This window comes from Melozone crissalis, unplaced genomic scaffold (genome assembly GCF_028551555.1).
Source record: "Melozone crissalis strain CALT ecotype California unplaced genomic scaffold, PUWL_Pcris_2 ptg000057l_1, whole genome shotgun sequence".
In the NCBI taxonomy this organism is placed as follows: domain Eukaryota; kingdom Metazoa; phylum Chordata; class Aves; order Passeriformes; family Passerellidae; genus Melozone; species Melozone crissalis.
The window spans coordinates 7,291,893-7,307,891 of record NW_026535835.1 but is presented as its reverse complement, the minus strand read 5'-3'; the positions used below and the strand labels follow the sequence as shown (position 1 = coordinate 7,307,891).

At 40.6% G+C, this 15,999-nt stretch overlaps 1 protein-coding gene across 2 annotated transcripts; it reads left to right on the top strand.

Moving 5' to 3' along the window:
* Window positions 1-240: 240 nt before the first annotated feature.
* Window positions 241-14,819, top strand: INPP5K (inositol polyphosphate-5-phosphatase K). Of its 2 annotated transcripts, XM_054287479.1 has the most exons (13): window positions 241-381; window positions 2,395-2,502; window positions 3,161-3,269; window positions 5,996-6,112; window positions 6,403-6,575; window positions 7,161-7,272; window positions 7,789-7,898; window positions 8,472-8,498; window positions 10,186-10,378; window positions 10,601-10,738; window positions 11,207-11,290; window positions 11,990-12,094; window positions 12,358-14,819. In XM_054287479.1, the coding sequence occupies exons 1-13, from the start codon at window positions 347-349 to the stop codon at window positions 12,472-12,474; spliced, it is 1,428 nt and encodes a 475-aa protein (XP_054143454.1). In that variant the 5' UTR covers window positions 241-346; the 3' UTR covers window positions 12,475-14,819. The 2 variants fall into 2 exon arrangements, with proteins under 2 accessions (XP_054143454.1, XP_054143455.1); XM_054287480.1 differs by lacking the exon at window positions 8,472-8,498.
* Window positions 14,820-15,999: the final 1,180 nt, after the last annotated feature.

The window sequence follows — 15,999 nt, the reverse complement described above, 5'->3', positions numbered from 1 at the left end:
GTTTTTTGGGGGGGTTTTTTGGGGGGTTTTTTGGAGGGCTTTTTGGGGTTTTTGTTTGGTTTTGGAGGGGTTTTTTGGGGGTTTTTGGGTTTTTTGGGGGGGGTTGGGTTTTTTTGAGGACGGGGAGGTCTCGGTGCCACCCTCAGGCCGCTGTGGGTCCTCCCGGCCGCCAGGGGTCGCCGTGGCGCGGCGCGTGCCTGCCCCCGTCACGCGCGCCGATGGGCGCGGAGCGCTGAGGGCGGCGCGGAGGCCGCGGCCGGGCCGGGCCGAGCGAGGGGAAAGCCGGGGGCTCCGCCGGCCCTTTCCCCGTCCCTCGGGCAGCGCTTCCCTGCGAGAACCCCCGGGCATGGAGACCGCGGGCCTTCCCAGCAAGGAGTTGAGGTGAGTGGTGGGCGCGGAGGGGCGCGGGGCTGAGGGCGGCTCCGAAAAGTGGCCGCGGGCGGTTACGTAAATGAGCGAGAATTAGCGAAACTTGTGTGTGTTTGTGTGTGCTTATTAGCGCAGAATTACACAAACTGGCGGCGTGGCGTAGTCATATGAAATAGAGGAGAAAAGCTGATTTTCTGGTGTGGAAGGTGGTTCAGGGAGGTTTATGGGGCATTTCGGGGTGTTTGGGACTTCCCGGAGCTCTGTTAATGTGTTGTGAGGGCACGAGCATCTGCACTTCTGTCACAGACCGGCTGTCAAGAACTTGTCACTTTCCCTGAGGAAGAAGAAGCTTGAGTAAACACCGAACTTCTGCTTTTACGGTGTTTTTACAATGTTTCTTCACTCTCTGTCGGTGTCCTGTCCAGGCTCGATCCCTTCCCTACAGAAACCTGCTTAGATGGGATTTGGGTAACAGCCTGCGACAGGAAAATTTAAACAGCCAAACTAACAAGGCTGACAAGAGCTCAAATGTCTTAAAAATCCTTTGAAGGCTTTATTATGAGCACTGTGACCCTGAGAAATTCTCCGCTATTGAGTCATTTGAGCATTAGCAGCAGTGATGCTAAATAATGACTTTAGTAGGTTGCTCGTATTTAGGACAGTGTTTGTTTCTACCTCTGAGATTGTTTTTGTCAGCGCTGTGGTCACTGGGCACCTTGAGGAATTGAATTTCTGTCTGTAATGACTGATGGCTTCAACATTATTTCAGTTTTGTTTAATCAGGTAATTGTCTTACAAAATTAGTAACTGGACGGTGTTCCCAAGTGCTATCCCCGGTGGCAAAATTAGATCTGCAGCCTACCTACATTTTTCTTTCCCCTAGAAGTTTGTTTTGGAGTAGCTTCTGTGTGACTTCAGCATAGCCTTACAAAGATACCCTATTAGTGAGGAAAATTATGTATCATTTTAATCTATTGTGCAAGGTTGTTTTCCAGCTTTTCTGTATCCATTTCTGTACACGTCACCTTGAGCAGGCAGTTGATTGTGGGATAAAACCACGGCCTTAATAATGGGTGTATTGATGGGGTTCACTAATTATCAGTGTTTATAAGATCATTATAGAACTCTTAAGATGATGGGAAATTAACAATTTTTTTAGCCTCTCTGTCATGTAACAAGACTGACAATAAAGTGAATTTCTTTTTAGAAGCTCTGGTACCGGAATAACCATTTTGTAAAGAAACAGCAGTGATGTGAATGTTGAGAGTCAGTGGCTTTGCTTGGTTCTGCTCAGAACTTTTGGGAGCTGGAGATTACATTACTCCTCGCCTGCAGACAGGCACATGATCGATTCAAATCAACAATAAATTCTTTTAAACCCTGAGCTCGTCGAATTAACCACGTTAAATCTATTACGAAAAAAAAAAAACCAATTCACAGTGTGAATTGCAGCTTTTGTAACAGCTCGGTGGGAACACCACAGGTTTTTTTTTTTTTCCAGCATTGCTGCACCTCCATTTGTCCTTTTGAATGCTGGATCTGGAGAACCCTGATCAATCTCTTGGCTTTAATGGGCCAGTCCTTGAGGGTGTAGCGGTGACCGGGAGCCGATGGCATCGCTGAGCTGCGAGGACGCGGCTCTGGGGCTCTCGCTGGCCGAGGCCGAGCGGGGCCGCAGCCGCTCGGGCAGCCTGAGCAGCACCGGCTCCAGCGGGCGCCTGCAGCTCCGGCACAGGGTGGCCCAGCTCATGGCCTGCGTGGAGGACATCAGCTCCGACGACGAGATCCACGAGGAGGTGTCCCGCACTCTGGATGAAGCTTTCCTCATCTGGGGCAAAAAGATGAAGGATAAGGGGCAAGAATTCAGGTGTTGCAGTTGGTTGTTTTTGTAGCAGTGACGGGGCTGGCGAATAGAACTTCTATCACTTTTCGTCAACTCAAGAATGTTCTTAGAGTTGGTTGCCTGTCCACATTTCAATTTTAGCTTTTTTTTTTTGTGTGTGTGTGGTTTCTGTTTGTTTCTAGATTACATTTAGTTACCTGGAATGTGGGCACAGCTTCTCCCCCTCCTGATGTCACAAGTTTGCTTCAGCTCAACTCGCTGGAACCCACCACGGACATGTACGTTATAGGGTGAGTGATATGACAGAACTTGCTTTGTGAGTTTATGGTAAAACTGCTGGGTCTCAGCATGGTCTGTTTTGATCTGTGTGGTGTGAATCACTGTCTGGGAGATGGTTTAACACTACTGCTACCAGAGGGTGAAGACTAACTTAGTCTGACTAACTTAGAGCAGAGATGATTTATAGCAGTTGCTATTATTTGCTATGATTTATAGCTATAGATTTATAGCTGCTGCTGTGTAGTGACAGAATGCAGAATATCTTTTCTAAACACGCAAAAAGTTGGGACTGCTGGTTTTTTTGTTAGCTTGTTCATTTTGATATGAAAGTTGTTGGAAATTCAGCATGTTTTAAGGGAATTAGTGCAAGCATGTTAGGCACAATCTGCCACTGTGTTTTCCAAATGATGTTGAAATTCGGAAGTCCTGACAATCAGGTTTTTATAACACATCTTGAGTCTGGCATTGTCTTAAACTCTATCTTCAGGTGTATATAACCTCCTTTAATTTCGTTTTACTCAGTGTCAGATGTGTTAGATCTGTGTGTGGGTTAAACTGCTTGAATGAGAAACTGAACTGCAAGAATTTTCTGGGGTCTGTGTTCTGCAAAGTTCCTATGAATTCTGTCCAAACCAACTGGTGCAATGTGAGTAATTGTGATGTATTCAGCTTACAGGAGGTGAATTCAAGAATCACAAAATTTCTGTCTGACTTGGCATTTGATGATCCATGGAGCATTTTTTTCATGACTGTCTTGTCTCCCTTGGGATATGTCAAGGTAATTATTTACACCACTCTTAAGTGTCACAGCACTAAAGTAAAAGCCTTAATTTTTTTCCTTAGATTATCCATAAAAGAGAAGTTGATGGTGTTTTTGCAGGTGTCTGTCACTTCCATAGGTACACATATGTTAGAGGTGATTCTTCATCACACCTGTGTTTTCCTGTTTTTCATGTGATGTGAACTCATACTGAACAGCAGATTTCTTGTGGCCACAATATCTTTATCTCTCTCTTGTTTGTAGAAAAGTTTTTTGCTCTGTGCAGTATTGGGGAACTGTATTGTGATGCTTCTAATGTAGTCTTGCACTATAAATATCCCAAGCAATGGCAGTGATTTTCATTGAGATTGGTAAGGCTCCTTCATCTTTTTTTTTTCTGTTTCTAATTTATTTGCAGGTGAAAATAAATTGCATATGTATAAAACAGATTTTTAGTGTGTGTATATATTTATGTTTACATGAGGGCCTGATTTTTTTGGTTGAAGACCTATAACATTATATGGGAATTTAAATGATAAGATTTTGGGGTCATAAGAGCAGCTAAAATACTGGGTATTTTAATAATGCCAACAGTAAACATAGGAAGATATCCTGGATTTCTCTAGTGAAGAGAAATTAAAAGCCTTTTGTAGTGATTTTCATTAAGATTGGTAAGACTCCTTTATCTTGTTTTTTTTTTTCTTTTTCCAATTTATTTGCAGGTGAAAGTAAATTCCATATGTGTAAAACAGGATTTTAATGGGTGTATATATTTATATTTACATGAGAACTTGATTTTTTGGTTGAAGACCTATAGCATTACATAGGAATTTAAATTATAAGATTTTGGGGTAATATCAGGGACATAAGAGCAGCTAAAGTACTGGATATTTTAATAATGTCAACAGTACATGTAGGAAGATATCCTGGATTTCTCTAGTAAAGAGAAATTTAAAGCCTTTTGTAGTGATTTTCTAAACCAAGCACTATTTCTGGCTGATTTTGCTGAGGTGATTGCATTATCTGCATGCTAATCAGACTCAGTAGTTGTGCTGTTCTTTTAATTGTAATTAAACAAAACAAAGGACCCATTGGGAATTACAAAAAGGAAAAAAACCCACATTGTTCACTCTGGCCTAAGTCATTGCTGATAGAAATTCCAAATCTGGCCGTGGGCTGACATTCAGGCCCTGTATCCACACAGTTAAAAGAATTCCTGCTGGTATGCCTGGCTGCTTTTGAATTCTAATTTATTGCAGAGGCAGTTTGGAGCACACTAATGAGCGGCTGCTGCCACCTAATGGCTTCCAGCAGGACTCGATTGGCTGCAGTAACAAGGGGGAGCTGTCAGGCCGGGTCAGAATCAAAGCAGGCAGCAGGGAAAGGTCAGGCCAGGACTCAGGCAGGAATTTGGCTGAGCAGGAGAGGAGCACTCACCCCTTGGCTGACCTGTGTGCAGGGAGAGGTGTCACCCTTGGGACATTCTGTCCCCTCAGCTGCAGGCTCTGTTTTCAGTGTGTCACAGCCCATTCTCCCACCATGATCCTGTTCCCTCTGTGCAAGGACTATGCTTGATTTGGCTCTGAGGGCTGGTGGGACTGGTGCTGCTTCCAGTGCTGCCTTGTTGTGTTCAGGTCCTGGGGATCTTGAGAAACCTCTGGGGACTCAGCAGAGTGAGGTAAAGCAAATAAATAATAAAGGGACTGGAAGATCTTGGTGCCTCATGAATGTGATTATGGGAAGGAGAATGCTGACTACTAAAATATTTATGCATCATTAGTGATTGCAGTCCATTGTTTCAGTGTTCTGTGGGGTATTTTGTTGGGTTCAAGGACAATGAAAACATTAAAATATATTCTGAAATAATTTTGTGGTGTAGATAGGAAGACAAAGGAGGAATTCTATTTTAAATTTTGGGCTGAATTTTTGTGCTTCTCCAGCAGTTGTATAGTCAGTTTTATTCTAATGTAGTCTTTTTCTAAATTAATCCAGCATAAAATTGAACTACAGTTAATGTATTTCAATGCCTGTATTTTAAATTGAGTCATGATTATTAAAACACAATGAATTGTGTGTCTCAATCTAGGATCATTGTAAAGTCCATAAATGTTCAATGAAGGACATCTTTATTAGACAGTTTCCACACACACAAACCAAAAAAACCCCAAACCACAAAAACCCCGTGTCTTATGTGCTCTCTAAGTATTTGGTAAATCAGATTTTACAGGCACTGCAAGGCAGGAGTTTCTGCTGTTTGCAGCTCATTGTTTTTGCAGATGCCTGGAATTGACTGCTGTGCTTTTGAAGGCATTTAGAATATTTAATGATCTGCTCAAGGGTGCTTCAGTTTGAAAAAGCTGCTGCTGTTGGAGGACTTGTAGGTGTGAGTTCTAAAGCTTTTAATGAAAAGTGAAGGATTTGGTCCTTCGTGAACAGGATTCTTAAAGGCAGAAACAAGAGGTTGGTGAGGCAAAGTCTTAAAAGAGGTTTGGGTAGGTGCATGTTTTGAGGGTGACTTCAGAGTGAAATATAATGTTGGAACTGCTGAGGAATTGATCAGAATTGTTTATGTGGAATATGTTTTTCACATGAAGTGAATCTGCAATTACTGTGTCACAGTACTGAGGCCAGGCTTGGTGAGGGAATTGCATGACTTCTGCTGTGGCCTTCTTCACCTAAAAGCTCCTGTGAAGAAAAGCCAAGGAACTCCTGGAAGTGACCATTCCTTGTTTTCTGTCTCCCAGCTCTCCTCGGTTCGCATGCAGGGGCTGCTGCTCCTGATCTTTGTGAAGCACGCGCACCTTCCCTTCATCCGCGACATCCACACCCACTACACCCGCACGGGCCTCTTCGGCTACTGGGTAAGAACTGCTCCCTGCTGTGCCCTGTGCCTCTCCATGAGCCCTGCTGGCACAGGGAGGGTGTGGCTTCATTAAAAATTATTTACCTGACAAGCAAACTCATTTCTTTGAACCTCGTGTGCAGCGCAGACCGGAATTTCAGATTTCAGTTTATTTGCTGATACGCAACAAGTTGTGTAGAAAGAGAGTGTACTGATTTAAATCTTAATTGCAAGATTTAAAAGGTTGTAGGTGGTGTTAGTTCCGTTTGCAAGAAGGTTTCAGGAAATGTTGTTCATCTCCCGTGGCAGGGGAACAAAGGAGGAGTCGGTGTCCGCCTGTCCCTGTTTGGGCACACGATCTGCTTCATGAACTGCCACCTGCCAGCTCACATAGAGAACACTGAGCAGAGACTGGATGACTTTGAGAAAATTCTGGAAATGCAGTTTGAAGGAGATGGTATTCCACGTCCCTTGGATCATGAGTGAGTTGTTCACTCAGTTCTATGTTGTTTCTATCTATTATCTATTTATCTCTTCTTGCACTGAGGAGTTTTCGGTTTGGATTTTTCATCCATCATTTTATTTTATATGTCCCTTCAGCCCTGACCCTGAACTCTGGGAGGAAAAGATAACCTGAAAGACAGATGTCTGTCTCACAAGACTGTTCTCTTCCAGTCTCTAATTACATTCATTTGTTAGCATATAGACTGTACTATAAACAGCTAAAGCCTGTTTATACCAAAAATCCTTTAGGTTGCTGTTAAATGTTCAGAGATGTAAGATGCAGAAGTAATATTCAGGCAGTAATAAGCAAGCAGCAAGAATGCAAGGGACTTAATTTAGTGTTTCAATTATTTCAAATTTTTTTTTTTGTTTAGCAGCAGGTTGCCCCTTTGTAAGCTTATCTATAGCTACTTAATGTTTGTGTTAAAGCTGTTTGCATTAAGTAATAAAAGTGATTAGAGCACCTAATTAGTGTAATGGCTAACATTCTGTCAAATTCTTCCCTTGAGTTAGTAGATCCATATAAATCTTCCTTGTTTGATGCATCTTGGTTTGGTTTTAAGGCTTCTCTTCTGGTTTGGAGACCTAAACTTCCGGATAGCAGATTATGGGATACACTTTGTCAGAGAATCAATCAATAACAAACGTTTCAGTCTGCTCTGGGAAAAGGACCAGGTGGGTTGGCTCAGTCTCTTTGGGAGTTTGATTTTAGTTTTAATGCACACAAACACAACGTGGTAGTTAAATTACACCTTGAGCTTCTGATTTCTGTTAAAGAACACAAACTTAGAACAGTCATGAGGTGGAACATAAGGTGGTCATAAGCCCCTCATGTTCTTTGCAAACTTTTTCTGCTTTTGTGCAATTTCTTACTCATTTACAACACTCATGTTTGACTGGAGATTTCTTTGAACTTCAAATCTTGTCAGTTGTTCCTTACCTTTGTCTCTCCCTTCTTCTAAGAATTCTTTTTAAGAAAACCTAATTCTGGATTTGTTTTGGGTAGAATTGCCTCTAAACTTCTAGATGGATTGCGTCAAGAGTTCTGGCTATAACAAAGAAGCCATTCTGAATTTACCTTTCCAATGTTGTACTGACTGCAATGTTGAATTGGTTGATGCTTTCCCAATCATTCTTTAAGCTCTGATTTTTTCAAACAGAATCGTTAAAAGTTCCTTTTTATTTCTGCAGTTAAATATGGCAAAAAAGAAGGAAGAATTTCTGAAGGAATTCAAAGAGGGTCCTCTGCAGTTTAAGCCCACCTACAAGTTTGACCTTTACTCAGAGGTCTATGACACAAGGTAAAAGATAAAATGAGTTTAGATGTGGAAAATGAGAGTGAATGTGGTGCTTGGTTAAATATCACTTTAGTAATCAGCAAACCTTAATTTCCTGTGTGCACTGGGACTGTTGAGCTGTTCTGTTAGGCTTGGATTGATCAAATCTGAATAAATGAATTTTTTTGGCTGAAGAAGCTGGGGTCTGCTGATTGTATGAGGGAAGTAATGAAACAACCAGCTGCCTTTTTGGAAAGACCAGATTAACAAAATAAATGAGCACTTGTTTAAACTGCTTCTGTTTTGTTCTTTCCTACTAAAACTGCTCATTGGTTGTCAAAATGAAGCAGAGGAATAATTGTCTGTCATTTTTGCTTCCCTTCTCTGTTTAAGTATTTCATTTGATATGCTGCTATTTGAAAATTAATGTATATTTGTATTTATTGATTACTTTAAGTTGAAGGTGGAGTATCTTAAATTTCCAAAGTTTTTCTGTGATATTGAAGTGTGTTTGTTAAGTATTAGTCTTATGTTTCCACAGAAGGATAAGTTCCTGTCCAAACAGGGTTTTGTACTGATCTTTTTCTTTACTTCCAGAGAACAGAAGTCCCTGTTTTGGTTTAAGTAAGAAGAGAACTTTCTGAATTTTGTAGTGATTTTAATATTTCAGAATCAAAACAAGGCTCCATCTGAGCTTTTGCTTTGATTTTTGTGAAATATTTGAAAATCAGATGACAGCTGATTTTCTTTAGGAATTTTCTTAACCTGTCTGAAAGCTGCAGTGTTATCTACTCTGCTGTTGCACTTAATATTGGAAGTTTATTTATGTAGACCCAAAGACATTTTACTTCCTAATTTAATATAGCAAGATGTAATGGGCCCAGCAATAAATCCATCTTAAAAAATACTTAAAATAATCCAAACCTGGACATTTTACAAATGATTAGCAGCCTGGTTGTCTGTATTGGCTGATTAGAGAACAAAATGTGGTTACACATTCTGTGTGCATCCTGCTGCTGTTCAAGCTACCAGAGAGGCTTTGCTCAGGTGGGGTGACCAGCAAGACCTCAAGGCAAGCACCCTGCAAAAGTTACTTTTTATTTCTGCAGTTGCTTTTTCTGAAGCCCAGAGAATTTTATTTTTTATACTTCTTCAATGTGAATTCTGAGGGTTTCTTTCCCATCTAATATTCCATTTACTCTGAACCAGGGAGTGTTTTACCTTAAGATGTTCTTTTGGTATTTCCTGCACAGCAGAGCAGACATCTGGCATCTCCTAAAGATTTCTCTTGGTTTATAGAATTACTGCAGTAAGTGGGATAAAAGCCCTTAGTAATTTCAAATCTTTCTACTTTATTAAAGGTAGGAAGGGGTAAAACAAAATTATGTTGAATATTGAACTAAATGGCCTTGATTTTGATATTTAAAGTTATTAAACTGACAGTTTTCCTTACACATCCTGCTTTTAACTTGCATAATCCAATCCAGTCCATTCTAATTCCCCTTCCATAGGGTATGATCTTTTCTCCATTTCAATTTGAAGTGATCAACCCATCCAGAGAGTTGCTGTTAAGCCTTCCTCCCACTACAGAGAGAACCACAGAGGGCTCATGTCTTCTGGTGTAATTGATATGGTTTAAAAGGAAACTCTGCATTATGATAACAGTTTGATATAAAGTACAGTTGGAGGCACAACTTCCTTGATTATGGAATTTTGAAAGCCTGTTGTTATGAGACAGCAGTAACTTGCAAACCTGAAATGCAGGCTGGTACAATTTACAGAATTCTAAATAAAGCATTGCTGTGGCACCTGTGGTTACCATAAGCTACCCAAGTTTGTCCTGTCTTGTGTTGTTAAAAGAAACTTGCTCTCAAATATTTTGAATAATTTCAAACATCATTCAGACTCTTCCTACACATTCCTTATGTTTGCACCCTTATTTCTCAGAATATCTGTATGGAGCCTGGGACAGCTGTTGTATTATCTCTAAATCCATGCATGTTTTTACAGGGTTTTAGGAGAAAGTATCATTTCCTGTATGAAGCCAACTAACCCACTGAAATGTCCTTCTCCCCTTCATTTTACTCCTCTTTCAGAATCCATGATCTGTGCTGAATGGAGCTCAAATTAAGGAAACATTGCTTGTAAAACCCTTTAATCAGAGCTGTAAAATGAAGTTTGGATATGATTGCCTCCTTTTATTAATATGTATCTCACAGTCTTTGAACTCTGAGTAGATTTTGCACAGCATTCTTAGCTTTTGGCAACTTGTTTCTCTGCTCATTTCACTTTTCACCTTACATTTTTGCAGTGAGAAGAAAAGAAAGCCAGCATGGACAGACAGAATTCTATGGAAAATTAAAAATCTCAGCAAGGTGGCATCAAAAGAAGGGGAATTCCCTGAAGAGGAAAACCAAATCTCTGTTACTCTGAATAACTACATCAGTCACATGAGCTATGGCATCAGTGATCACAAACCTGTCACAGGAACTTTCAAACTTGAGGTGCTTCCCAGTTATGTTGTTAAGACAGAGTTTGTTTTACTCAGTGTTGCCTTAGAGCAGCTGATTTCCCAAACCATAATCTCTGCTTCATTCTGATCATAGTGAAGGCAGCAAATTGCTGTCAGCTTATTTCCAGTCAGTTAAAAAGTCCAGTTGTGGCAGAGAAGAATAACTGAAAGAATGACAGGCTTGACTGAGTTTAAACTCTGTTTTTTGGTGTAGATGAAGCCTCTTGTCTCAGAGCCCCTGGTTGTGCTGAGTCCTGAGGGTGAGTGGTGTGCAGAGCACGACGTTCTCATCCGCTACTCCGCAGTGCCTGAGTTCCCCAGCAGTGCTTGGGACTGGATTGGGCTCTTCCAGGTAATGTTACCTCACCAAAGATGGGAATGTGCCTGCAGGAGGTCCTGGGGAGTTTTAGAGCGTGATTCTTGCAGTGCAGAACTCTGTGAAATAGTTGTGTGCTTGATTGCTATTAGTTTCTGTCTGCTGACAGTTTAGCTCTACAGCATGTGAGTTCTTCCACATCCTCTAAATTCTCTGCTAAAATAATCTGGTTGTTTATTGAAGTAAAATGTTGCAAAAGCTGTGGAAATGCAACAAAAATTATTTTTGATGCAACAAAAGTCAAAGTCAATGGAAGAGTGAGAGAACAGAGCAGTCCCACCCTCCCAGAAACAGAAGATGTGTGCATGTCCCCAAAATGTTTTGATCCTTAGAGTGTTTTAATTAACTTTAATGAAACAGTAAACATCTCTCACAACTTTGTTTTTCATGTAGTATGGCTTTTGTTTCCATCGGGAAGCTGATAGTTTGTATCTTTCTCCGCAGGTGACTTTCAGGCATGTGAAGGATTATGTTACTTATGCTTGGGTGCAAGATGATGAAATTTCTTCCTGCAGTGACAGCAAAGAAGTCAGTTGTATTTCTTTTTAATGTAGTTTTCCATAGAGTAGCATTGCAGGTCTGTTCCGTATCCCCTTCCCCTCAACTTGAGGAGTTCTGTATTCTCTTCCCAGTTAAAGCAAATTGGGAACAATATTATTAAGATCCCTCTTTGTAATTCTTCCTATTGAATGTTTTGGTCTCTCTTAAAAAACTGCTGTCTGCTACAAAGCCTTCTAGTAGTGATTACCTAAAGTGATGTAAACAAAACAAAACAAAAAAAGAAAAAGAAAAATACCCTGATTGTGATGCAAATGATAAATATCCAGAGATACTTACCTGAACAAATAGAAGTTGAAATTGGGAACGGTGGCTCCTTGGGACAGGAGCAAACCAAGCTCGTGGATTTCTCTGCTGTTGCCACCAGGAGGCAGCTCCACTCCCTCTGCTGCTCTCTACCTTTGGCCCTTCCCTTCCAGCCACTCTGGGTCCCTTCTCCCGTGTCACTGAACCAATCCAGCCTCCTGACATGGTGAAGGATATTCCTTCTCCTCCCTGATTTAATTTTCAGATGGTTTCCTGAGTTATTTCTGTCCCCATCCGTTTTAACTTATGTTTTAAAACGTGCTTATAAATAGCAAATACTGATTTTGATGGTGCCCTGAAGGGCTTTTTTGTAAACTTTTTTTGCTCTGGAAATTGCTCATTGCCTGCTCTTATTCTTGCCAGGTTTACATGAGTGCTTCAGAAATACCCAAGATGGGAGGAGAATTTTTGCTTTGTTATTATAGCAATAACTTGCACTCAATAGTTGGCATCAGTGAACCTTTTCAGGTAATACATTAGGAAGCATTGATTAATGTTGATGTGGTTATTTATTTTTTTATTACTGAATTTGTTTTCATATGCATCTAAACATAACTGTGTTAATCCTTGGGAAAGTGGCAGAAGAAGGAATTTTTAAAAGGATGTGTCCTGGCTAAAAAGAATTTGCTCTGAGTACCTGTTACAGCATCTTTATATAATGGTATGAATAATACAGAGCAACACAGTGATTTTGAATTATTAATTTGATTTTTATCCTATTTTTCTCCTAGATTCAGTTTTGCCAAACACCAACAGAAGACGATGTGCCAGAGGAAGAGTGCAGCTGGCTGCAGAAACATGACAATCCAAAATCAGATGGTGATTCTGAAAATAGAAAGGGCATTTAATGGTCCTGGTTCAGCTGTCAGATGATTCTTTATGTCTTAGTGATTGTAAGCTTTTGCTCTTAGAAGATGGAGTGAGACAGGTAGGAATGTTCAGAAACTTTGGAAGCTCGTAGAAGATAATTTATTGTGGAAATGGTTATTTTTATTCTGGGGAGAGTGACTCTCTTGCACTGGATGAGAACTGTAAAATAGCACTTAAGGAATGCTGTATGTTTTAAGGTGATAGACATTTCTGATGCAATGATTTAACCCAAGGAGGTTGCAATGTTTCATAGGTTTTTTAGGCTTGTTCCTTTTTTTGTAGAGGATATTTTATTTACAATGCAATATTTACTATGCTGTAACCACTTAATAATTGATTTCCAAATCTTGAGTTTAAATGAAGTTATTTAAAAATTATTTATTAGATACAGATAGTTAGCTTGTTTTGAAATTATATTTGACTTTCAGATGTAAGCTAATTACCTTTTGGGAAATACCAGTGACAGCAGGTCACATGAAAAGCAAAATCTTTGGAGTGTGTAAAGTCTCCTTTGGTAGGTCCTTCTTTTCATGCCTTACTGAAAAACTCTTTGTAGGATTTTCAATTTCTGATTCTTCCAAATTGCAATACATTTATCAAAATGCACTATTCCTGATTTTTGAAATTCTTATTTTATAAAACAATTAAGCAGTTTGCCTATTGCCTTCACTCCCCTCATTATAAAATGTAAAATAAACCCATTTTTTTACCAGTCCCTGGCTGGGAGTGAGCCAGGATCCCACAACTTCTGAGGGAATTTGCAGAAGTTGAGAAATGCTTTAGCATAGATGAACAGCCCATGGTTGATTATTTGACATAATCTTTGAAAATTGTAAATATCTTCAATTTATGGCAATCAGTCTGCAAACTTTGTGTTTTTCTAGAGGTGCTCAGACCTTTGTGTATCCTGTGCACTTGAGGGTGGAGATGGAATAGAAATTTCCTGTACCTTTAGGAACCTGAAAGGCAGTTAGCTTCTGAAAGGCTCTTGTTTCTTGGTGGGGAAATAGAGATCTTTGGAAAGGATAGGAAACATTCCACAGAATCAGACTGCCCTGCTGGGCCAGAGCACCTGGGGTGTCCCCTGCTCTGTGCCCACAGCTCCCCCCCAGCTGTGGGGAGCACAGTCAGTCCCTCCTCACTCCCACAGGGATGGAAAGGAGCAGCTTTGGGTCAGCTGGAGGAGCAAGGAGTGTTGGGATGTTCATGCTGGAATTCTGCTTCACAACTGAGTGGATTCCTTTTTGCTCTTTTTCTCAAAGCCTTATTTTTTTTCAGGGTTGTTTTGAGATAGAAAGTGAACAGCTTGATAGGATATTTGCTTTGCTTTTATCATTCACTGTACAAAACCTTTTGAGGTCCAGGTGTTTGTGTCCTGTAGAAGCTCTGCCATAGGTTTCTGGCTAGGTAGCTCAGGGGGCTTTAGGAACACTTGGCCTCTGGAGGTTTTAGTTGTATCTCAGCTTGATGCTTGGTGTTGGGAATACTTGGTGAGTAGTGAGGGCAGGTTCAGAGGATACTGTGTTCATTGCATGGATTAACACTGCCTTGAGGTTTACAGTTTGTACATTCCTGTTACACTTTGGAACCATACTAGAAACAGTTTGCCCATTTCTACTGATCTCCCAAGAATTTGTTTTTGCACTGAATCTTCCAGATATGTGACTTCTCTTGGCAATTAGGGCATCAGACAAACCCCTGCTTTGAACTGCAGTCCCTCCTGCAGTTCCTGAGCTGTCTCTGGTTTCACTGGTGTAACTCTCTGACCATTCTCCATGCAAGGAGATTCTGTGGAGAGCCCAAAGAGCAGTGGGCTTTGAATTCCAGCCCACAGCTGGCAATTTACTGTGGACCAAGATCCAGTTTCTTCTAAGCAGGGTGCATCTGCTGGGCAGGAGCAGCTCAGAGGGAGCCATGCAGCCTCTTTGCAGGGCCAGACCCTGGAGATCCTTTGTGCTTGTGGGAGCTGAGACCCCTCTGTCACTGGACACAGAAGCTGCATTTTGTAAACTGATCCTTTGAACCACAGGACTTCCCAGAAAATGCCCCCAGCAGCTGGGATTGGAGCTGCTTGTGTGTGAGGAGGATGCTGCACACAACTCTGCACTTCTTTCTTCAGTATTATGCACACAGAGGCACTTTTGTTTACTACTGTTACCTATGGTAGCTTTTCAAACTATTCCATGAGCTGTAATGATGCAATTTCTGATGAAATTTCTCTTTTCTTAGAACACCTTTAATTGGATGTTATAATCACTGGAAATGTTTTTATACTCATGTGTTTTTCTTTTCATGTACCTCTAAAATAAATCCTGGCGGTGAAGTGTTGTGCATGGCCTCTGTTAATTTGAGGAGGAACAGATTGGTTTGGGTGGGGAGGATTAATTTGTAACTTTTCTCCAAGGAGGTTATTTTGGTCATGTTTGATGCACAGATACAAAGTATTTTAGAGGGAAATTAGTTACAACTTATGGTAGGGCTTGGGCTGCAAAAGAAGAGCAAGGATAAATGCTGGTTTTCCTTTGACAAAGCAGATTCATCTTATTTTTTCTCTATTTCAATGAATCCAGTATTAAATGCTCTTGTGGTTTTGCATTTTCTGTCCCTCTTCCCCATTGAGGTTTTGACATTTTCCTTGTAAAAATGCCCAGACCACTTGACATTGCTTCTTAATTTTTGAGAGCAGGTTCTTCTAATTTCACTTTTTCACAGTGAATTTTTCATGGTGTGATTTGAGGTGTCTCTTTTCCTTTTATGAAAGATCTGCTAAGTTATGCATCATATTTTACATTTTCTATATTTTAATATAAATTTGCACTCGGCTTCCATCTAAGGATAACTTTTCATAATTTCCTGCTGTTGCAGAATTAATTTTCAGATGGGAGCTATATATCCAAGGAATGTTGTCCAGTCTAGCCTCATTTAACTCCCATATATTTCTGATTGCTGGCTAAGCTCAGGATGTGCAGTGTATCATTGCACACAGATAGTACAGCTCTGTGTAAACAGGAAATATTTCTAAGATGTGTTTGTGAGACCCTAAAAATACGTTCTGATAAAAACCATTGTTTCTACTACCACTGCTTCCTTCTCTGCTCTTGGACACTGAGTGACACTCAGATGAACTTGTCTCAATTAATATACTGCAGTGGAAAGGCCAGTTGGACAAAGCTGGAGTTAGGTTTTCCTTGAGAGAGGAAATGATGCCTTTTTTAAGAGCTCTGTGTTGGTAACAGGAAACTTCCTGTGGCCCTTTCTGCCCCTGGATTTAGGAATTGCTGTTTGCACGTGATTGACACGAAACAATTTCTATTTAATATACACTTACTCTGGAAAATGATCTGCTCAGGAACTGCCCTGAATTTGTTTAATTGCTTCAATTTGAGGAACATCATGGATCTGTGTTTGTACATCCCACCTCCCTCCATTACAGTGGAACTGTCATTTCCACTCACAGGGTGTCTGCAATTGAGGAGAACTTTGTGCAGCCTAGAAAGCAGCAA